General features: G+C 38.9%; 1 protein-coding gene across 1 annotated transcript; it reads right to left on the bottom strand.

The window, feature by feature from the left end:
* Positions 1-9,555: 9,555 nt before the first annotated feature.
* LOC101395970 (uncharacterized) lies at positions 9,556-23,712 on the bottom strand. The gene is made up of 4 exons (XM_087422035.1): positions 23,669-23,712; positions 21,146-21,206; positions 19,168-19,321; positions 9,556-11,856 (listed from the first exon to the last, which is right to left on the bottom strand). Exons 2-4 carry the CDS (start codon positions 21,158-21,160, stop codon positions 9,626-9,628), a joined length of 2,400 nt encoding a protein of 799 aa, XP_087278161.1. The 5' UTR covers positions 21,161-21,206; positions 23,669-23,712; the 3' UTR covers positions 9,556-9,625.
* Between the last annotated feature and the right edge of the window lie 630 nt (positions 23,713-24,342).

Below are 24,342 nucleotides of genomic sequence, written 5' to 3'. Positions count from 1 at the left end.
AAGAAACCTCAAATAATTGAATAATACAATGTTAATATAAAATGTTTATTTTATGAACTGAAGATTAGACTTTTCCACATATGTCCCTGCTTCATTCACAACATCATCATCTCATGAGTTGTAAATGATTTTAACTTTTAATCTTTTGTGGAATTTAACATCTGAAGTTGGTTAATCTTCAAATAATAGACTTAGTTCCCCAGAGTATGAATTTCGTTGTGTGTGACCCACAGAGAGAAGTGGTTAAACAATTTATCACATTCCTTACATTTGTAATGTTTCTGTCCAGCATGAATTATTCAGTGAATCATGAGGTCATTACTTAAAGGCCTTGACACATTTCTATGGTTTCCATCTTATATGCGTTTTTTCATGACCACAAAGTTGTACATTTTTGATAAAGCTGATCACACTCATTACAGTTGTAAGGTTTATCACTTGTAAGGATTCTGTTTTGTTCCAAAAGGCTTAAACTTTGAATAAGCCTAGCCATACATTAATTTGTGTGATTTCTCTCAAAATGTATATTCTGGTATAAAGTGAGGTGTGATCCCTGGTACCAGCTTTGCCACATCCATTACTTCTATATGCTTTCTCTCCATGATGGAGTCTCTGATGCTGAGTAAGTCTTGAACACTTGCATAAGTTTTGTTTCAATTGTATTTGTATGGTTTCTTTCTGCTATGAATTCTCTGATGATCCTCAAAGCTTGAGACTTTGAATAAAAGTAGTGCCACATATGTTAAGTTTATAATGCATTTTTTCAGTATGCATTTTATGATGCCTAGTAACGTTTGCAAATTGGAAAAAGGCTTTGCCACACTCATTACTTATGTAGGGTTTCTCTCCAGTATTAGTTCTCTCATGACCCCAAAGGTGTGAACATATAGTAAAAGCCCTATCACATTTATAAAAGTTATAAAGTTTTTCTCCTGTATGAAATCGCTGATGTTCCATAAGGCTTGAGCTTTGGATAAAAGCCTTGCCACACACGTTACATTAGGGTGGTTTCTCTCCAGCACGTATTTTCTTATGTCAAGTAAAGCTTGCAAATTGGGTAAAAGCCCTGTCACACTCATTATATTTGTAAGGTTTCTCTCCAGTATGGATTTCCTTATGCTGAGTAAGATTTGAATGCTCAGCAAAGGCTTTGCCACATTACTTACATTTGTAAAGTTTCTCCCCAGTATGCATTCTCTGATGACTTGCAAGGTTTGGTTTGACTAAAGACTTTACCACATTCATTACATTTGTGAGGTTTCTCTCCAGTATCCATTTTCTGATAACTTGCAAGTTGTGAATACTGATGAAAGACCTTGCCACCTACATCACATTTATATGGTTTCTCTCTTGTATGGACTCTCTGATATCTAGTAAGGATTGAGCACTGATTAAAAGCTTTGCCACATTCATTACATTTATAAGGTCTCCGTCCAGAATGAATTCTCTTGTGATTCATGAGGTCTGAGGTTTTGCTAAAAGCCTTCCAACACTCATTATATTTGTAAGATTTTTCTCTAGTGTTTGTTCTCTCATATTGTGCAGGTAACAAAGGATATTTAAAAACCTTCCTATATTTATTACAAATGCTTTGACACTAGGAGGAATTCCCTGAAGTGTTGAAAATGAGGATCCATTATTGATAGACTTCTCAACTTGATTGCATTTATAAATTTTCTCCTCAGTTTGAAATATCTACAGTTCAGCCAACTGTGCCTGTTAACTTAATCCAGTTCTATTTTCCAAACATTTTATATCTGTGTTTCCAGCATCACTTACGGTTTTTTTTTTTAGTTTTTAACAAATTCCTTATAAATGGCTTGTCAGGCATGAAATATTTTTATTATTATTTCTCATAGAAACAGTTTGCTTTTGAAGAAACTTATTTGTGGGTTTATAATGTTGTTCATCTTTTGTATGACAGATTTTTATTATGGATCAAAGGCAATTGTAATTTCTTGCATCATATGCCAATCCACTCTCAAACTCGTGCATATTTTCTGAGACTTCCTTAAAGTCAAAATCCTTGATGCCATACCTTTCATTTCTTTCCAATATCACTAGATGGTATAATTCTCCTTTGTTAATGTCAACACTTGGTGATAACTCCTTTATTGCAAATCCAGCAGAAAGCCTTCCTATTAGAATTGGAAGATAAATATTTTATATTGAATTAGATAATATTAAAAAATAATACTTATAATAAACATAAAGTTTTTGAAGCACAGTCTTCAAACACCATTTTGATATATAGATTTGCAAAATTTTCTTTTCCTGATTTTTCCATATTAACATTTTCTCTGACCTTTGATAATAAATTTTCAAAGCACACATTATATACTATCCACATTTTTTTGCCTTATAGCTGGATAATTAAATGATACTCCATAGTTAGTTGATCTGTATACTTGCTCGTATATAACTGCAGGCATGAAATCATAATTGAGATGAGACTGTCTTCCGTAATTCTTAATCTTTATAAGAAAATCTGTTGAAATGATACCAGAAAAAGATACTAAAATATCTGTGTAACACAATAATAATAAATAAATCATTTTTGTAACCCATGAGAAATCTAGCAAGTAAGTTAATAAGTAACCAGAGTATTACAAGATAATAGTCTCTGGAATTCTAAAGAATTCTTCCTAAAGAACAAAAGAAGGAATTTACATTCAAGAAGCAGCACAAAATAAGAAGGAAAAATATATTTAGAATCACTAAATTTTGAAATATCAGTTCCAGGTAAACATACATTATTATAAAATTAAGAATTAGAGAAGACCGTCTGAAATTCAATTTTGATTTCATGCCAGCCATTATATAATAGCCACTACATAGATCAACTCTCTAACGATGGCGTATCATTTAATTATCCAGTTAAAAGGCAAAGAAAACTGTGAATAGTATACAGGATGTGCTTTGAAATTTTAATATCTAATGTCAAAGAAAATATTAATGTAGAAAAAATTACAAAAAGAAAACATAAAAGATATAATGCAGTTTAGTGTGGAGGGGCAGTTCTTGTGGAAACTGGGATGCCTAGATGCGAAAGCATAATATGCACATGGGTGTCAGTATAGTTCACTTAGATTGAGGAAATTTCTGAGGAAAGGCCTGGATAGGGATTTAGATCAACAAGAGTGACGATCAGGGAGCAATGGGCAATGTTGGAGCAGTGCCTGTGCTTGTGAATCTCTGCGAATATGACTGTGCTACAGCAGTTAAAATCCTGATGTTGGAAAAAGAGAGGAACTCATTTAGCAAGAGGTGTATTACTGTCTCATTCTGTAGGAGTTATACTATGGGGATGAGGCAAACAAGGAAGAGATTAAAAAGGGAGACAGTGTGATGTTATGGGAAGAATGTAAGTTTACCTCTATTCCAGTGTTTGCTCTAAAAATGATCAAACTGAATATCCCATGATTCCCATTTCTAGATGTATACCTCAAGAGAGTCACACATATGTTTTAGAAGACACATACTAGAATGTTCTTAGTAAAAGCCAAAAGCAAAAGCCTGGAAATGACCTCCAAGAGAAGAATGGATGAATTCACTCTCTACAAACTCATATGGATGCAACAAAACCCTGTCAAGGCTCCAGCAATGGAGGGTGACCATGGGTACTGGATGACCTATGACTAGGGGGCATAGAGGCTGTATGGTGGAAACAAAGTTAGGAGGAGGCTTTTGTGAAGGTTTCAACTCTTTGGGGATGTGATCACATTTGGAAAAACATAACATAAACTATATTATATATATTTAAAAATAGAAACCAAGGAGGATGCACTAATGTTTTGTTTTTCAAGATTTAAAAAAATCTTTTCTCCTAAGCTATCAATGATTTGCTAAGATATACCTTCATGAACAAGGATGAAACATTTACGTTTTGTACCTACCTGATCACTTCAGTATTCAGAAACTCTCAATGAGTATTCCTATTTTCACTTACATAAAAAAATCAGATCAAATTTTTAACATAAACAAATTAGTTTTACTGTGTTTATCTTTGTAAAAAAAATGAAAGTAATCGTAGAGAGAAAAATTATGTTATACCTTTGTAGATATTGGATTCTAGTCCCATTAATTGTCTTTCAGGTTTTGTTATATACCTATAGACTGGACTCTCCTGGCCTAAGGTATTGCCTTTGGTCTCATCGACTGCTTGCAATGCTCCCTTTGGAAAACATGAACTGACCCCACGTGGGATGAGCACTGGCAGATCAATGTTTGATGGTATACAAGCTTCTGCTGATCCCTTGTTGTCTTATGCTAGTATGACTACTGTAAGTCTGTAATGTCTTATGCTCAAGCCTACCATCAACAGATTAAAGAACCTTTCCCAGATTCAAATTTAAAGGATGCAATTGATCACAGTCTAGAGCATGTGACTGGGTATCCAGAAACATCATCAGAGGAAGACAGCCATTGAGGCCCATTAGAAAGGGCCTTACCAGCTCCTTAAGATGACTGGAAATGCACTCTGCTCTCAGACACCACAATAAAGCTAACTCACAATAACAACTTCCAGGAAGAGAAGTTGCTGACATCTGTTGTAGACAGCTGTCCCAAGACCCTGGACCAGGCTTGTATATCCACTTCCACAACTATTTAATATTACCATTGTCATAGTGTTCAAATGTCATTTAAGATATTTCTGATACTGTGTTTGTATTTGCAGTCCACATCTGAATGGGACCCAGCTAGCAATATCCTGTTAAAATGGGCTCGTTCCTTTGCTACAGAGATAAATCTGTCTACATGTTGGATATGTGGGCAACTCCCTCTTTCTAGTTCATCTGGGTCACCTTGGTAGATTTCTCCCCTCCAGGGCACAGACTGGAAGCTTTGAAACAATTTATTATGATGGAAAGATCTAGTTCAAGCAACCACAACACATCTGACAATTCTAATTCTATATATACATGTATATATTTTTTGTTTGTTTGTTGTTTTGTGCGGAAGATTAGCCCTGAGCTAACATCTGTCACCAATCTTCCTCTTTTTGCTGAGGAAGACCGGCCCTGAGCTAACATCTGTGCCCATCTTCCTCCACTTTATATGGGACGCCGCAACAGCATGGCTTGACAAGCAGTGCATCGGTGTGGGCCCAGGATCTGAACCCTGGGTTGCCGCAGCGGAGCACACACACTTAACCGCTAGGCCACTGGGTCGGCCCCAGACATTTCTAATTTTGATGGTGACACCTGGCCAATAACCCTTCCTATTAATGATACGGTGTATAACTACTTTTTTTCGGTTTCCCAAACCACTAAATCATCTCAACAACTTGCAAATAAAGCAAAGAAACTACATACAGTGATGAGAATCGTGATAGGTTTCACTCAGATCTTGGATGGATATATTTGACTGACTCATAGCTATGGAACTTTGGACATACTGGCACCCTTATGATGAGAACAAAGAAATGATTCCAGACAAGGTCAACCTAACTGCACTCGAGACATGGGATGGAGATCCTGAGTCATGCAAAAATACCATTAGCTTTAAAGAAAGTGACTGGTTTGGGACAGACTGGTCTCGCCAACCAGGCATTTACTGGGTGAACCAATAACAGAATTCAATGGTCATGTGGAACAAACCTTTGGCTCTGGCTTCCACCTGGCTGGCTAGGGCATTAAACGCTGCTTTCTTTGGGATGCAAGGAAGGACTCACCCCAAATAACTGTCATTAATCTCCCTTTCCTCAAACCCAGATGGACTCACGTAGTTTTTCATTGGTATGATCACCTAGCTACAATATTTGTTTCTTCTGTAGGATTAGAGGATCTCATTAAAGTATAGGCACATCCCATTGAATTTGGCTTTCCTCCATGTTGTCTGCACCATTGCTCAAATATGGCCCTGCATAACAACAAATAAGAGATTACATGTATAACCTCATTCCTATTTCCCCATTCATGCCTTGCAGATCATTTTAGTTGGTTACTCTCAAGTCTGGGCTCACTCTTAAGATTGGGTTTCCAGGTCCTCATGTTATCATTGGTTTTAGGACTAAGCATCTGATTGTTCTCTAAAATAATTCTGGCTTGCTTCCACACATGCCTCCGTGAAAATCCAACCTGAATCATGGTGACTCAACATCTTCTGACCCTAGATGCAACCATCACTGGAACCTCCAGAAACTTCCACTCTGGGACCTGAATTGACCTATAATCGGTACCTGGATGGACCCCTAACTTGCATGGCCGAGTCACTCGATTGGATAACTAAGGCCCACTAAGACCATGAGTCCCTCTGTGAGCCTAGAGGGACCTGAGGTAGGCAGAGGCCACCTCAGCACTGAAGCAGAGCAAACACCAAATTGAACATCAATGCTTCCTATGGCAGGTTCCAAACAAAAGTGGAAAATATACAATTAAAATTATAAGAAAAGAGAATCTCTAAAAGAGAAAGATAAAATTGACTCTCTGTCGCTAACTGGCACCTAAAACAAAACAGTTTAAGCTGACTTGAAAATGGGAAGGTGCAGTCATGTACTCCGTTTTCAGAAAAACCATAACTTTTGCCAGAAACCGGGCATTCCTTCCCGACACATGGCCAGAAGCCTGATATAACTGATTGTAGAACACCATTATCTATAGGGGAACCAACAAATTAGAGGGCTTTGAAAATAATCCCTCTGGTCTATGGTTGTGTCTATAAACACTGCCTTCCAACAACCCCCCTGGAGCGTACTTTCTGTTTGTTCTGGAGGCTGCATCTCCCCAGTTTACAAACTATATGAGCAGTAAGGCTTTCATAAGTAAATTCTCTTATTCCAGATAATTTTTGTTGACAATACTATTGCACACTTGATAGGTTACAGTATAGTGTAAACATACCTTCTATATACACTGGGAAACCAAAAAATTTGTGTGACTCATTTATTGCAATATTCACTTTATGGCAGTGATCTGCAAACAAAGCCACAATGTCTCCCAAGTATGCCTGTATATGAAATTGCTGGTTTATACATCAAAAAAATTCCCATAGTGCATATTCATTCTTAAGAAGAAATTCATGAACATTAACCTTTTGAAACCATTTTCCTGAGTGCTCCAAGCAACAAAAGATTATTTGTATCCTTATTTCTGAAATTTATTTTTATTTAATATTTTTCATATGCTAACTATATTCCTATTTTCAAATGATGTAAAGGTGCAACACATGCATCTTATTTCAGCACAAGAAAAGCATGTTAGAAATATTATCAAATGGTGTATATTTATGAACAGAGAGGCAGGTTGTAGTTGGGGAGAATCTGAAATTGCACTACCATTGTATTTTCTTTATAGCCACAGGAATAACTTGAAATAGATCAAGGAGTGAATAACTCCTAAGCAAATTATGAATACATATTTCCAGAAATGTAAGTTGTTTGAATCTAATATGGAAAGAAATTGTTATAGATGCCATTCAACTACAGAGCCTAATGATGTGTCATTAGTGGTCATCACAAAGCACTTCGATGAGGGGGCATATGCTTGGGTCAAGAGAAGACACATGAGTCATTCAGGGTTACAAAAATGGATTACACTTTATTTAGATGTGAGAAGCATAATACAAGCTAAATAAAGGGGTATGAAAACGCAATTTCAGTGGGCAAATTTGCATCCTTCACAAGCACACTCTAATCTCGTTCTTTTGATTAAACTGTCCTCTCTAACTCTGTCTCTTGAGTTTCCAAAACAGAGACTAATTTTCATTAATCTGTGATATAAAACATCTATTACCTTTTAAAAAGAGAGGACAGCCCCATGGCGTAGCGGTTAAGTGCTTGCGCTCCGCTGCTGGTGGTCTGGGATCGGATCCTGGGCACGCACCGATACACAGCTTGTCAGCCCATGCTGTGGCGGCATCCCATATAAGGTAAAGGAAGATGGGCGCAGCTGTTAGCCCAAGGCCAGTCTTCCTCAGCAAAAAGAGGAGGATTGGCATGGATGTTAGCTCAGGGCTGATCTTCCTCACAAAAAAAAAAAAGAAAAAAAAAGGTTCAAAAGAGAGGGAGACCACCGTTCCCCCTCCATTTTTTCAACCACATATGCCATCCATACTAACCCATTATTCTACTCAAGTGAAAATACCATTCTCTAATGTTCTAGTCTACTCTTTCTCATGATCATCTCATAGAACACTCTTTCCTATAATCACCAATAGAGGCCCACAGTCATAGCAACAAATCTCAAGAGGCTGTGCCCACAGAAAGCACAGTAATTTAGATAACATTTTACATCTATTCTCTGCTACTCCCCATGCTCTCAAATTTATACCATATTAGACTTTAAAATTGGCATACTAGTTTTTCCAGGTTCCATGGATATGTATAAACCCTCCTAATGAAGTAGGTCCTTTCACTTTACTGATCCCTTCTCTGAGACCACTATGGTGAAAAATGAAAAGCATGTAATGAAAATATAACATCAACAGGCTTCAACCTTCAGGGTGTAAGTCATCAATAATAATGTAGCCTTTTCAAGAAATCTCAAACTGAAAAAAAACATTTTATAAACTGAAGATAGACATTTCTATTGATGACCTTGCTTCATTGACACACATCATCTCATGAGCTTTAAATAATTTTAACTTTTTATCCTGTGTGGAATTTAACATCTGAGGTTGGTTCATCATCAAACATAGTTTAGCACTTACAGCAAATCAGTTCCCTCAAGCATGAATGTCATATGTATTCCAATGAGAGAATGGGTTAAACAATTTATCACCTTCCACTCGTCATATTTCTGTCCAGTATGAATTCTTTGGTATATACTGAGGTCATTGCTTAAAGGCCTTGACACATTTGTATGGTCTCCAGTTTATATGAATTCTTTCATGACCACAAACTTCTGCATATTTGATAAAGCTGATCACACTCATTACATTTATAAGATTTCTCTCTAGTAAGAATTCTGTTATGTTCCACAAGTCTTAAACTTTGGACATGCCTAACATACATTACATCTGTGTGTTTTTCTTAAAGATGTAAATTCTGATATCAAAGGAGGTCTGAGCCTTGGTTACCAGCTTGGACATATACATTACTATTATGTGATTTCTCTCCACAATGGAGTCTCTGATGTTGAGAAAGGCTTGAGAACTTGCATAAGTTTTGTTTCAATCATAATTGTAAGGCTTCTTGCGCCTATAAATTTTCTGAGGATTCTCAAAGCTTGAGCTTTTGAACAAAAGTACTGCCACATATATTAGGTTTATATTTCTTTTCAGTATGCATTTTTCTGTTGCCCATAAAGACTTCCAAATTGGGTAAAGCTCTGCCATACTAATTACATCTTGTAAGAGTTCTTTCTACAATGGATTCTTTAATGCTGAATAGGGCATGAAAATGGGGTAAAAGATTTGCCACATTAGGTACATTTGTACAGATTCTCTCCAGTATGGATTTTCTTATGCTGAGTAAGGCTTGAATGCTCAGGAAAGGCTTTCCTGCATTCACTACTATTGTGAGGTTTCTCTCCAGTACGAATTCTGTGATGAATTGTAAGGTTTGGCTTTTGACCAGAAACCTAGCCATATTCATTATATTATAAGGTTTCTCTCCAGTATGGATTTTCTTATGTCTTTTAAGGCATGGAAATTGGGTAAAAGATTTACCACGATCATTACATTTCTAAATTTTCTCTCCAGTATGGATTCTCTTATGCCTACTAAGTCCTGAACCATCAGCAAAGACTTTGCCACATACATTACATTTGTAAGGTTTCTCTCCACTATGGATTCTTTTATGTAGAGTAAGCACTGAGCGTTGAGCAAAGGCTTTGCTGCATTCATCGCATTTGTAAGGTTTCTCTCCAGTATGAGTTCTCTGATGTATTTTAAGGCCTTCGTTAAAGGTAAAAACTTTGCCACACTCATTACAGTTGTAAGGTTTCTCTCCCGTATGGATTCTCTTATGCCTATTAAGTCTTGAACAATCAGCAAAATCTTTGCCACACACATTACATTTGTAAGGTTTCTCTCCAGAATGGATTCTTTTATGTACAGTAAGCATTGAGCGTCGAGCAAAGGCTTTGCTGCATTCATCGCATTTGTAAGGTTTCTCTCCAGTATGAATTCTCTGATGTATTTTAAGGCCTTCATAAAAGGTAAAAACTTTGCCACACTCATTACAGTTGTAAGGTTTCTCTCCAGTATGGATTCTCCTATGTTGAGTAAGCATTGAATGTTGACGAAAGGCTTTGCTGCATTCATCACATTTGTAAGGTTTCTCTCCAGTATGAATTCTCTGATGAGTTGCGAGATTTGACTTTTGACTATAGACCCTGCCACACTCATTACATTTGTAAGGTTTCTCTCCAGTATGGATTCTCTTATGTTGAGTAAGCTTTGAGCGTTCAGCAAAGGCTTTGCTGCATTCATTACATTTGTATGATTTGTCTCCAGTATGGATTCTCTTATGTTGAGTAAGCTTTGAGCGTTCAGCAAAGGCTTTGCTACATTCATTACATTTGTAAGGTTTCTCTCCAGTATGGATTCTTTTATGTTGAGTAAGCATTGAACCATGAGCAAAGGCTTTGTTGCATTCATCACATTTGTAAGGTTTCTCTCCAGTATGAATTCTCTGATGAGTTACAAGATTTGACTTGTGACTACAGACTTTGCCACACTCATTACATTTGTAAGGTTTCTTTCCAGCATGAATTCTCTGATGTATTTTAAGGCCTTCATAAAAGGTAAAAGCTTTGCCACACTCATTACAGTTGTAAGGTTTCTCTCCAGTATGGATTCTCTTATGTTGAGTGAGCGTTGAGTGTCGAGCAAAGGCTTTGCTGCATTCATTACATTTGTAAGGTTTCTCTCCAGTATGAATTCTGTTATGTTGAGTAAGGGTTGAATGTCTAACAAAGGCTTTGCTGCATTCATTACATTTGTAAGGTTTCTCTCCGGTATGTATTCTCTTATGTCGAGTAAGACTTGAGTATAGAGCAAAGACTTTGCTGCATTCATTACATTTGTGAAGTTTCTCTCCAGTATCCATTCTCTGATGACTCCTAAGGTTTGAATTTTGATGAAGGATTTTGCCATCTACATCACATTCATATGATTTCTCTCCTGTATGGATTTTCTGATGTCTAGGAAGGTTCAAGCACTTATTAAAAGCTTTGCAACACTCATTGCACTTGTAAGGTGGCTGTCCAGACTGAATTCTTTCATGTTTTGAAAAGTCTGAGGTTTTGCTAAAAGCCTTCCCACAGTTATTACATGTGTAAGACTTTTCTCTAGTATGTGTTTGCCCATATTGTGCAGGCAACAAAAGATATTTAAACACCTTCCTACATTTATTACTAATATTTTTAACACTGGGAGGAATTTGTTGAGGTTGTGAGACTGAGGAACCATGGTTGATAGACTTCTCAACTTGACTGCATTCACAAATTTTCTCCTCAGTTTGAAATCTCTGCAGTTCAGTCAGGTGTGCCTGCAAACCTGACTGAGTTCTGTTTTCCAAACACATTATATACTCATTTCTAGCATCACTTACGTTATTTTTCAGTTTTAAAAAATCGCCTATAAATAGCTCATTGTGCATGGAATATTGGTACATATTATTTCCTACAGAAAGACTCTGCTTTCGAGGAAAATTATCTGTGGACTTATTACCTTCATCTATCCTACAAGTGAGCTTTCCATTATGGATTAACGGAAGTCCTTTTTGATTTCTGGCATCATATCCCCACACACTCCCAAACTCATGCATATTTTCCAAGACTTCTTTGAGGTCAAAATCCTTGATGCCACGGCTTTCAGTTCTTTCCAATATCAGTAGATGGTGGAAGTCTCCTTCATTAATGTCCTCTCTCGGTGATAATTCCTTTATTGCAAATTCAGCAGGAAGAGCTCCTATTGAGTTGCAAGAGAGATGTTTTGTATTGAATTAGATGATTATACTAAAAGGAATCCTTATAATGAACAAAGTTAACAAATTTCTGAATCACTGTCTTCAAACACCATTGTAATACACAGATTTCTATATTTTTATTTTTATAATTTTTCCATATTAATATTTTCTCTCACCTTTGATAATAAATTTTCAAAACCTTACATACTATACATATTTTTTGGGCATATAACTGGATAATTCAACGATACTCCATAGTTAGGGAGTTGATCCAGATACTGGCTAGTATATAAGCATAGCCATAAAATCCTAATGGACATTGGAGGTTGTCTTCCATAATTCTTAATGTTTAGAATAAGGTGTGTTGATATGAGGCTAGAAAATGATACTAAAAGAAAACACATATGAAACATGATAAATCAACAGGCAATTTAATAAGTAACCACAATTATACAAAATAATAGTCTCTGACATTCTAAAGAATTCTTCCTAAGGAACTAAGGAAAGAATTTACATTCAAGAAGAAGCACACAATAGTAAAAAGGAACAATATGTTGAAAATCACTACATTTGAAACATCAGTTTCAGGTAAACACAAATCACTATAAAGATCAAAAATTAGAGGGGCCAGCCGAATGACCTAGTAGTGAAGTTTGGTGCACTCCATTTCAGCAGCCTGAGTTCTGTTTCCGGGCGTGGACCCACACCACTCACTGGCGGCAATGCTGTGGTGGCGACCCACATACAAGATAGAGGAAGACCGGCAAAGATGTTAGCTCAGGGTCAATTGTCTTCAAGGAAAAAGAGGAAGACTGGCAACAGATGTAAGCTCAGGACAAATGTTCCCGAGCAAAAATATGAGAAAAAGAAGGGCTACCCCGGTGGCCTAGTGGTTAAGCTCGGCACACTCCACTTCAGCCGACTGGGTTTGGTTCCTGGCCAAGGACCTGCACCACTTGTTAGTGACCATGCTGTGGCAGTGGTGTGCACACAAACTAGAAGAACAGTGGCAACAGATGTTAGCTCAGGGTGAATCTTCCCAAAGCAAAAAAAAAAAAAGAAAGAAAGAGGAAGATTGGTGACAGATGTTACCTTAGGGCAAATCTTCCTTAGCAAACAAGTAAACGAATAAATTATGGAAGACTGTCAGAAATGTCAACTACAATTTCATGCTTACAGTTATATAATAGCTAGTAAACAGATAAACTCTCTATGAAGTACCATTTAATTACGGAGTTAAGAGGTTCATAAAATGTGGATAGTGTATAGGATGTGGTTTCAAAATTTATTATCTAGGGGCCGGCCCAGTGGCGTAGAGGTTAAGTGCATGCGCTCCGCTACTGGCAGCCCGGGTTTGGATCCTGGGTACGCACTGACGCACCGCTTGTCAGGCCACGCTGTGGCGGTGTCCCACATAAAGTGGAGGAAGATGGGCACGGATGTTAGCATAGGGTCAGTCTTCCTCAGCAAAAAGAGGAGGATTGGCATGGATGTTAGCTCAGGGCTGATCTTCCTCACACACACAAAAAAGTAAGTTTATTATCTAAGGTGAGATAAAACAATATAGAAAAAATTACAGAAAGAAAACCTACAAGAGATAATGCAGTGCATGTAGCATGGGGAGGCGTGGGTCCTGTCGCAACTGGGGTGCCTAGGTGCTCAAAGTTAACATATAGAAAGGCACCAGTGTCATTTATTTGGATCAATAAAATACCTGAGAAAAGGCCCGGACTGGGATTTAGGAAAAGAGAGGAACTCTTTCAGCAAGAGGCATAATACTCATTCCGTAGGAACTACACTATGGGGATGAAGCAAACAAGAAAAAGATTAAAAAGGAAGACTGTGTGGTGTTATGGGAAGAATGCAAATTTACATCTATCACAACATTTGCTCTAAAAGTGATCAAACTGAATATGCCATAAGTTCCATTTTTAGGCATATACTAGAGAGTCATATATATATATATATTCCAGAAGACATGTACAAGAATGTTCTTAGTAAGACCCAAAAGCAAAAATCTGGAAAAGACCATCAAGAGAAGAATGGATGAATTTACTCTGCACAAACACATACGGATGCAATAAAACCCTCTCAAAGGTCCAGCAATGGAGGGTGACCAGGGGTACTGATGGTGATCTCTGACTGGCGAACACAAGAGGTTCTGTGGTGGAAAGAAACTTAGGAAGTTATTGTCAAGGTTTCAACTCTTTGGGGATGTGATTATATTTGGTAAAACATAACTCACGGACTATACTGTAAAGATTTAAAAATAGAAATTTATCAGTTTTGACACGTTGAGTTTGTTAGTCCAAGTGTCCTTGTTTGTTATATAAAAATAAGTCTCCTTTGATTTAATATTTTTTTTTTTTTTTTTCTTTTCCCCCAAAGCCCCAGCAGATAGTTGTATGTCGTAGTTGCACATCCTTCTAGTTGCTGTATGTGGGACTCGGCCTCAGCATGGCCGGAGAAGCAGTGCGTCGGTGAGCGCCCGGGATCCGAACCCGGGCTGCCAGCAGCGGAGCACGCGCACTTAACTGCTAAGCCACGGGGCCAGCCCTGATTTAATATTTTAATTATTTGAAATCATTTCTTTGGCTCTTAACATGACAATCCCAAAGACATAAGAGACAGCACGTGGCAAATGCTCTTACTATATTACTATATGTATTAGTAGACATATAGTTACTATCCTTATGAATTTATAGAAATTAATACACACTAACCTAAAAATAATAAATTCCAACTTCAAAAACATCATCAGAAAGCAGTAATCTTTATAAAGAGAATTACTAAATGCCCTAGAGGAAAGAATGGCTGGTAAGGAAAAAGGGTGTTAGTCACAACATTTAAGTGTAGAAAAAATTTTTGGCGGTACCATGGTGATGCTCGACAGAGGGCTATGTGCAGAGATGGGCTAAGCAAAATAAGTGTCCAATAACACTCAGAAGAAAAGGACAGCAACAGGATGTGTGTCAATAAGGACCAGGTGACTTTTTAGAGAATCCAAGTGAAAGGGAAGATGGGGAACAAAACAAACTTCATGGGTTAATTGAAATATGTAATTTCAAGAACTTAAATTGTCTGGGCAACAGTAGTCTCAGAAGCAGCAGTAATGAGTGAACAACAGAGTGTAAAAAAATTTCTATTTTCTACTACATAAAGGGGATATTGAAATATTAGATTAGTATACAAAGTTGTGCATGACAAATCTAGGCAGAGAGAACAATATTTTAGAATAAACTATTTGTAGCAAAAAATACAAAATGTCAGTGGAATTAAAATCAAATCCAAGCATTTTTCAGAAAACTATATATACTATGGAAAAAGCAATGTATCTTATATAAAAAGATTTGGAAAACCACTTGAATGGTTATTTCTGTAAGAACGTAACTTAATCAAAAAAGTTTGCAAAATATTAAAAATTCTGTTTTGGGGCTGACCTGGTGGTGCAGTGGTGAAGTGCACGGGCTCTGCTTTTGCAGCCTGGGGTTCGCAGGTTCGGATCCCAGGCACGTACTGACGCAACGCTTGACAAGCCATGCTGTGGTGGTGTCCCATATAAAGTAGAGGAAGATGGGCACGGATGTTAGCCCAGAGTCAATCTTCCTCAGCAAAAAAGAGGAGGATTGGCGTCAGATGTGAGCTCAGGGCTCATCTTCCTCACCAAAAAAAAAAAAAAAATTCTCAGTTTCAAAAATGCAATAGATTTAATTGAGGAAAGCATGTAAAAATAATGAGATACTACTATACACACATGAGAAAGGACAAAATCTAGAACACTGACAACAGCAAATAATGGCAATGATGCGGAGAAAGATGAACTCTTATTCGTTGCTGGTGCAAAGACAAAATGATACAGCAACATTGGAAGACACTTTGGAGCTTCTTACAAAACTGAACATATTCTAACATGATGTAGCAATCACACGCCTTGGTATTTACCCAAATGCGTGGAAAACTTATTTCCAATAAAAACTTGCACATGAATGTTTATAGCAGCTTCATCCATAACTGCCATAACTTGGAAGCAACCAAGATGTCCTTCAGAAGGTGAACAGAGAAATAAACTGAGGCACATTCAGATAATGGAAGTATTATCCAGCACTAAAAAGAAATGAGCTATCAAGCCATGAAGCAATATGGATGAACCTGAAATGCATATACATAAGTGGAACAAGAAAATCTGAAAGGGCTATATACTCTTTGATTCCAAGTATATGATATTTTGGAAAAGGTATATGAAAGTAGTGAAGAGATCTGGGGTTGCAGGGGTTAATAGGGAGGGAGAGATGAACAGGCAGAGCACAGAGGATTTTTAGGGCAATGAAATTAGTCTGTAACATACTATTATGTTAGATATGTGTCATTAAATGTTGGTCCAACCCACAGAATGTACAACACCAAGAGTGAACTCTAAGGTAAAGATGGACTTTGGGTGATAATGAGATGTCAGTGTAGGTTCATGAGTGGTAACAAATGTAGCACAATCGTGGGGGATGTTGATACTGGCGAAGGTCTGCATGTGTGGGGGTAGGAAATACATGAGAAATCTCCTTACCATTCACTCCACTTTGCTGTGAAACTAAAAGTGCTCAAAAAAATTGTCCACCAAAAAACCTCTCAACACCACTAAGCACTAATAATATGAAACAGAAGTAAAAATAATAAGACTATCTTTTCAAAAAATTCTGGAGGTTATACAGGTCTTGGAGAAACTAATACTGAGTCATAACAACTCAAGAAAGAAATCACATGAAGTATATAAAACAATATTCATTCCATGACCCCACAACTCAAAATTGCAGGAAAAAACAGAACACTAAGGGTATCATCAAAAATATTGAACTGATGAAACAAACAGAAAACAAGGTCAGTTATAACAATGAAGTTTGCAAAATGAAAGTATCAGTGACTTAAACAAAACAAAGTGCAGGAGACTTAAAAAATGTAGGCACCATTTCACTTCATAAAATCCTTCAGTAAGATGTGTCAAAAGCATATTTGGTGAAGGTGAATGAAACAGAGCACACACAGGGGATAAACAGCGTGGCGTGAACAGTAGTTTACTCAAGAGTCTCACAGAAATAAGGTTGTGAACTCGGACAGTGTTCTCCTTAGGTTAAGCTCCTACACCATTTTTTTTATTGCCGGCTCAGAGGAGATGATCATAGTATGTCTGAACAAAACTGCCATACCACCCTTGGGAGACACTGTTCAACTCCTCAAAACCAGGACAAATGGAAACACTTATCAGTCAGGCTCTCCTAATACTTTCCACCTCAGGATCCTGGGACATGCTGGCCACTATCCACTGGCTTCCAGAGGCACTTCTGTAAGTAGCAGGATGATGTTCTAACATTATTAATCAGTGTTCTCCTTCAAGAATTTTCTGTTACCCAGTAAACACCTTCCACGGGAGAGTCGACAAAAAGTCATTAATCACCTAAAGATGACTTATCGCAAGAGAAAAAGAGGATAAAACTTCAGACCCATGGAATATGTATTTCAAAAGCAAGTTTCAGAGGCAAAATCTAGGAGAATAAGAAATCAGGAAGACCAAAGTCTTTCTATGTTTCCTGACAAACAGAGCAGGAAGAGGGAGAAAAATATGGGGTATGGGAGCAACAGAAGAGTGTCGGATATTGGGGGGGTTCTTGAGAAGGGGCTGTGCACTGTGCATATAGGCTATGGCATGAGTGCCTGAAAGACTGAGATATACTCCCACGTAGCAATGGGGACCAAAGAGAAGATCTCAGTGTCTAGTCTTTACGTGCCTGATCAGTGACAACGTCAAACAATCTCAAATAAAAACATCTCTTTAACAATCTCAAATCCCATTCCTCTTTACACACGTGTGGCAAAAAGAGAACTGAAGAGATGGCTGAGGGGCCTGAACAGGCAGGCAGGGCTTGACACAGCCCAGGGAGTTTCATGGAACCCCAGAGACAATGGAAGAGCCGCTATTTTCTTTGTCTATCTCCTGAGAAGTTCCCCCAAGGATATAAAACGTGAATGGAAAGTGCATAGTTCCTGGGGTCCGGACTACAAAGGCCTCAGCCTTGATCTCTATGGACTGAGAACCAAGAGAGATGAAGGGGAAAGAAGACTCCATAGAGACAGCCAACTTGGCCTCCCTCAAACCAAGGGACCAAAGTGGTGAAAGGAGCCAGATCATAGTGTATTGTATGTCATCATAAAGTTTTCCCCTGCCTATGCGTGAGTTGGAGCATCATGGTAGAGTGCGAGTTTAAACATTTACACGTTTCAATAGCAGTGCTAAGTGTGTGTGTAGCTGGTGGGGTGAAATGTCTTTTGAGAGCTCACAAGAAATAAACTTTTATTTTCCCACAGATCTTTCTCCATTGAGGAGTTTCTCAAACAATATTTAATCAAGCACCTTACTCTGAGTCTATCTATCTGAGCTCTTGTATTCACATCTCCACATATGCCAATCCGTCTGCATTTTTTCCTACTTTTCCTTCACTCTCCACAGGCCAGGGCTGTTTCCCTTGCTTGAAAATGGAGATAATATTTTACTCAAGGAGATTTCAATTTACAAAGAAAAACAGAACATATGATATGATATGTTTTTTCAGAACACATTCCGAGCTCTTTGTTCAGCTAAGAATAGAGGACATTACAGATGGGTCTAGAAAAGTATTTCAAAGATCAGTCAACTGACGGCCTCCTGAATGCTAAGGCGTTATTTTAAGTATGGAGGCATCTGGGGCTGGCCCGGTGGCATAGTGGTTAATTCTGGCACACTCTGCTTGGTGGCCCAGGATCATGGGTTTGGATCCCAGGCGCAGACCTACACCACTTGATGGCCATGCTGTGCCAGTGACCCACATGGAAAAAGGGGAAGATTGCCACAGATGTTAACTCAGGGCTAATCTTCCTCAAGCAACAAGAAAAAAAAAGAGAAGGACTGACAACAGATGTCAGAGTGAATCTTCTACAGGAAAAAAAGAGAAAAAAAAAAAAGAAGTATGCAGGCATCTAGCTTTCTCCCAAGAACTACTGAACCAAAAACACAAGAGTAAAATCACAGAATTAGATATTTTTAAAAATCTGCCATAAGGTTCTCTGACTACTACTGTTCTGCAACCACCACTAATCAAGCAAAATATGCGCAGAACTTCTGGAGAAAGGGAAAGTTAGAGTCCATGTGTCATATTATGAATCCTTTCCGATTCAAAACAGCTTCTATCGCTTCAAATCCCTTCAAACAGCGATTTGAAAATCAGACTGGCAAATCCAGGGCTCCCAAGAGACTTACAAGGGAAAACGCAAAGATATACAAAAGCAGTTACCAACTTCAGAAGGGAAGTTATCCTCACCCACGGAGAGCAGGTTCCTGTAGTTCTCCAACATCACGTCCCTGTACAAGGCCCTCTGAGCAGGGTCCAGGCATTCCCACTCCTCCCGAGAGAATTCTATGGCCACATCCCTGAAAGTTAATTGTCCCTGAAAGGAAAGCACATTTCACCATGTCAAGAGAGACAGAGGTCTTATTTTGACACAAGATGGGACAAGCAGATACGTGTAAGGATTGACTTGGCTGGAGCGAGTGTTCTCAGTGATCCACGTAAGAAAATTTTGAGCAAGTTATTTCTCTAATTTTCATGTAACTGAGGTGAAATTCACATAAAAATGTTAGCTGTTTTAAACTACAATTCAGTGGCATTTAGTACACTCACAATGTTGTACAAACAACACCTCTATCTAGTTCAAATACCTCTTCATCATCCCAAAGGAAATCCATTACCCACTAAGCAGTTGCTTCCCACTCCCCTCTCCCCCCAGTCCCTGGTAATCACTAATATGCTTTCTGTCTCTATGGATTCAGCTATTTTAGATATTTTCATATCACTGGAATGGTATGAATGTGTGACCTTTCGTGTCCAGCTTCTTTCACTGAGAATAATAGTTTTGTTTCATCCATGGTGTAGTATGTACCAGGACTACATTCCTTTTTCATGGCTCAATAATTTCATTGTATGACTAGACCACGTTTTATGTATTCAATCATCTTTTCATGGACATTTGAGTTGTAACCACATTTTGGCTAATGTTAATCGTGTTGCTAAGAACATGTGTTTGAATCTCTGTTTTCAATTCTTTTGCCTATGTACCTAGAAGTGGAATTACTGGGTTACACGGTTTAATTTTTTAAGGACCTGTCACACTGTATTCCACAGTAGTGACACCATTTTCCAGCAACGTGTCAGGATTCTAATTTCTCCACATCTTTACCAACACTTGCCATTTTCTCTTTTAGTGTATTCATCGTAGTGCTTGTGAAATAGTATTTCACTGTGGTTTTGATTTTGCATTTTCCTGATGACTAATTTTATTGACCATCTCTTCATGTGCTTGTTGGCCATTGTACATCTTTTCTGGACAAATTTCAAGTCCTTTGACCATTTTTGAATTGAGCTATTTGAATTTTGGTTGAGTTGCAGGAGTTTTTCATATATTCTAGATACTAGACCCCAAGCAGATCTGTGATTTGCAAACATTTTCTCCCATTTGGTAGACTGTGTTTCACTTACGTGATAGTGCCCTTCAATGCACATAACTTTTAGTTTTGATGGAGACCAATTTATCTATTTTGTCTTTCTCTCTTTGCCTTTGGTGTCATATATAAAAGTCCACTACGAAATCCAAGGTCATTCAAGATTTATCCTTATGTTTTCATCAGAGCAATATAGTTTTAGGTCTTACATTTAGTCTTTGGTTCATTTTGAATTAATTTTTTTATAATGGGGAAAAGTAGAGGTTCAATTTCATTCTCTTTCACGTGGATAAGCAGTTGTCTCAGCACCTCTTAAGAGACTAGTCTTTTCTCATTGAAAGTTTTCAGCACCCTTGTAAAAAGAAATAGGGGTTTACTTGTGGACTCACAGCTCTATTGCTCTGACTTATATTTCTATCCTCATGCTGGAACCACAGTTTTGATTACTCTAGATTTGTAGGAAAGTTTGACATTCGGAATTTTGGTCCTCCAACTCTGTTCTTCTTCTTCACCATTATTTTGGTTATTTGGGGTCCTTACCAATTCAATGTGAATTCTAAAATTGGGTTTCCTATTTGTACAAAAAAGGCTGTTGGGATTTCGGTGGGTATTCCACTGAATCTTGATAGCACTTTGAAGAGTACTGTCAGCTAAATGACACTAAGTCAACATTTTAGGTAGGACCCTTCAGAGACAGAGAAGATTAGCAAATCCAATACATGGCAATTTAGGAATGAGCAAACAGAATAGTCAACTAAGAATGTGACTTTTACCTTGGAAAGAGCCATTCCACCTTTCTGTCCTCTTCCTCTGAGATTCTCAGATTAGATTATTCTGTATGACAAAAATATGTTATTCAATGCTTAGAATCAACACACCCCCTTCCACTGCCACAAGTATACACATAGGCAGAACCTCAGTTCAGGAGACAGATGGCCCTTTGCTGCCCACTGTTAACAGGAGGGATGCTCGGACAATAAACTCCATACAGAGACAAATAAGTGAGTTTCTCACCCATTTCTCTACTAAGTCCGACCCTCCTACTGAAACCCACACACTCGGCTGTAACTGCATTGTCCTTTGTCCATTTGGCATGAAGCATAAGGAAACTGCCTCATCCAAAATGTTGGCTCCTCCCAAGGCAGCCAGCATCCAACGAATGGTTGATGCTGGATGTGGAAGTCTGTCCCTTCCCTCAATTTGGACACTCTGAAGGGCTACTCAACTCCAGAGCTCCCTGCGGTAGCAATACTGAGAAGTTGAGATTTTTGTCCTGAGGGTGATGGGAAACCATTAGAGGGTTTATTGCCAGATGACACAATCAAACTTAAGATTTACCCATGAAACACAGAGAGGGAGAGAGTGAAGCTGAAAGAGAGGTATGCCTCTGTCCCTGAGCTTCTGCCCATGCCTCTTTCTTAGTGGTTTTCATTATTTTTGGAGGACTGGGACACACTGGAAATTCTAACTGGGCAACCTGAACTAGAAAACTGTCAAATGCAGACAGACACCCAATACTGAAAATGATTTCAGGGATCCCATTTGCTCAGACTCAGAATTCCTGGTCTACTCTATCATCTCCATGTTACAGGTGGGTGCACTGAAGCTCAGAGGGGGAGAAAGTTTACCAAGTTACCCTGGAGAGGTCTAAATTCAATGAGCAGAACCGGTGTTAGTAGTGGCCTGGAGAGGGCAGTAGAAAAGGTCTGTCCTAATTCCAGATTACATTTCACATTCCTGAGCAAGAAAAGATTCTCTTTCATGGCTTTAATCAAACCCAAGTATTTAATTCCTCTTTTCCAGAAAAGTATTTTTAAAATGAATTAACAAATAGTTATTAGTCTTGGAAAACATGAAAGAGGGGCACTGGGAGATGGGCTCTGAGCAATCTGTTCATCATGGACACATGGGCACTACTGGAACAACGATTCACGTCAATCCAGCCCATCCTTCAACAACTGCACAGAAAGGACAAAGGGGACTTGAGGGGAACATCTACGTAGTTGGGGACTTCAGCTCAGAAGTCAATACTTTAACAGATCGCTTTATGGAAGACATAAATTGTTGACTTTTAAACTAACTGGTTAAACTAGGTTTTTATTGTTAAAAGACTACCAACATCCTTACCAGATGCACAGAGAAATACTATAGTTATTTACAGACATCAAAGAATAGTTCCAATATATGACAGAGTAGAAGCCATAGAAACCTCATTCTCTGAACAATAAAATTAACAAGGAAAATAATTTGGAAATTAAAAAATACGTTAAAACAAGTGTGAAGACAGATCAAATTTAGAAAAGAATGACATAAGCCACAGGGATAGAAAGTCCTCCCCCATTTCTTGGAAGGGAAGAGGGTGATGTGGAACTGACTGAGCTAATAAGTCTCTGCCCTCAGGGTGAATAGGGGCTGCAAATGAAATTATCTTTTGACGCAATAATCAGAAAATGCAGATGCCTCATAAACCTGGTTTTGTAACTCTCATTCTCTTCTGCATAATTTTAGCAGTTCAACAAATCTTCAATTAGATTATAAAGCACCAAGTCAGGACTCTTTCACAACTTAATATCCCATATCCAATCAAAATACTCGCCCGGGTTTGGGTCCGTAACTTTCTCCACCGCTGTGTGTTTTGCTCTCTGTATTTGTGTCTCTGTGTCCTTCTGGTTCTCTCCTCTCCTGTGTCCATTTCTGTGTTTCTCCCTCTCTGTTTCTCCTCATCCTTTTGTTCCCCTCCCTCTCTGTTCCTCCTCCTACAGTGTGTTGGCTCCACTCTCTTGCAACCTCTGTTTCCAATCCCCGCGTTCTTTCTCCCTAAACTTTCTGGTGGCCTCTAACTCCATATCTTTCTGCCTCTTTCTCCCCATCTCTGTTCCCCTCTGCTCTCCCTGGAGGGGGGCGAAGGGCATGTACCCAACTCGTGAGTGAGGACTTGACCACCCGGTTGCGGGGGGCGAGGGGAGAGGAGGGGAGTGGGGCATCCGAGAAAGGCTCCGAGCAGGAACACGACGAGGCGGGCGGTCGGTGTCTACGCGGACCGAAGGCAGAAAGGTCGGGCGGGGACCTGCCTCAGAGCGTCCGGAAACGGACGCGGGCTCCCGGACCGCACGGAGCAGCAGGACTCGGGACGTCTATGGCGACGCCACGAGGGGCGAAAGGGATGAACTCACAGTGAGAGGGACGAGCGGGTTCAGGGATTTTAACTCAGGGGGCGACGCCGCAACCCGGGTGTGAGGGGCGGGGCCTCAGGACCGGGAAGCGCAGGTACGAAGCAGAAACACACACACACTCACCCGAGGGTGCCGGTTGCTCCGCGTGACCCGCTTCCGTCTGCAGGAAGCCGCGCATGCGCGTGCGTATCGGGGCGGGGCCGACGTGACGGGGCGTGCACAGAGGTCGGGTGGGGCTCGGTCGACGTAGGGGCGGGGCCTGGGCGCGGTGCCTGGCGCTCTCCTCCGCCCCTCAGGTTTCCCTGTGTGTTTCTCCTCACGCCCAACAGACCCTAGCCCTCAGTATTTGGGATCTTTTAAATCTTGATGGGGCCAGGCCCTGGGCTGTGGGGATGGAGGGCTGAGACCTTGTGTTAAAAAACAAAATTTTCCTCTTAAATGGATAGAAATTAACTTTTCGTTCTTTTAATTTGAATGGTTATACTAATCCACACCTCTTCAGATGAATTAATAATCCAGATACGTTTGACAGGTCTTGGAGAGCAACTGGTATTTCCTGAAGTCATTAATTACTCAATAGTATTGTAATTTCAATCTTTTTAATTTTTTCTTCTCAGTTATTTGGAACAGTTTTAACTTGAAAATTAAATTAGGTAGATCTGGTATTTTAACCTTTTTTTTTTCCTGTTTCCTAATATTTTATGTCATGTGCAGATAATGAGGCTGGTGAAAGGTGGACTCTTTGGGAAATATTTGGCTTTGTGTTTCACTAATGAAATATCAATTTTGAAATATTT

The sequence above is a fragment of the Ceratotherium simum genome, chromosome 33 (genome assembly GCF_057802395.1).
Source record: "Ceratotherium simum simum isolate JZ-2026a chromosome 33, ASM5780239v1, whole genome shotgun sequence".
In the NCBI taxonomy this organism is placed as follows: Eukaryota; Metazoa; Chordata; class Mammalia; order Perissodactyla; family Rhinocerotidae; genus Ceratotherium; species Ceratotherium simum.
The sequence above is the reverse complement of the archived record's forward strand: the minus strand, read 5'-3'. Positions and strand labels throughout refer to the sequence as shown.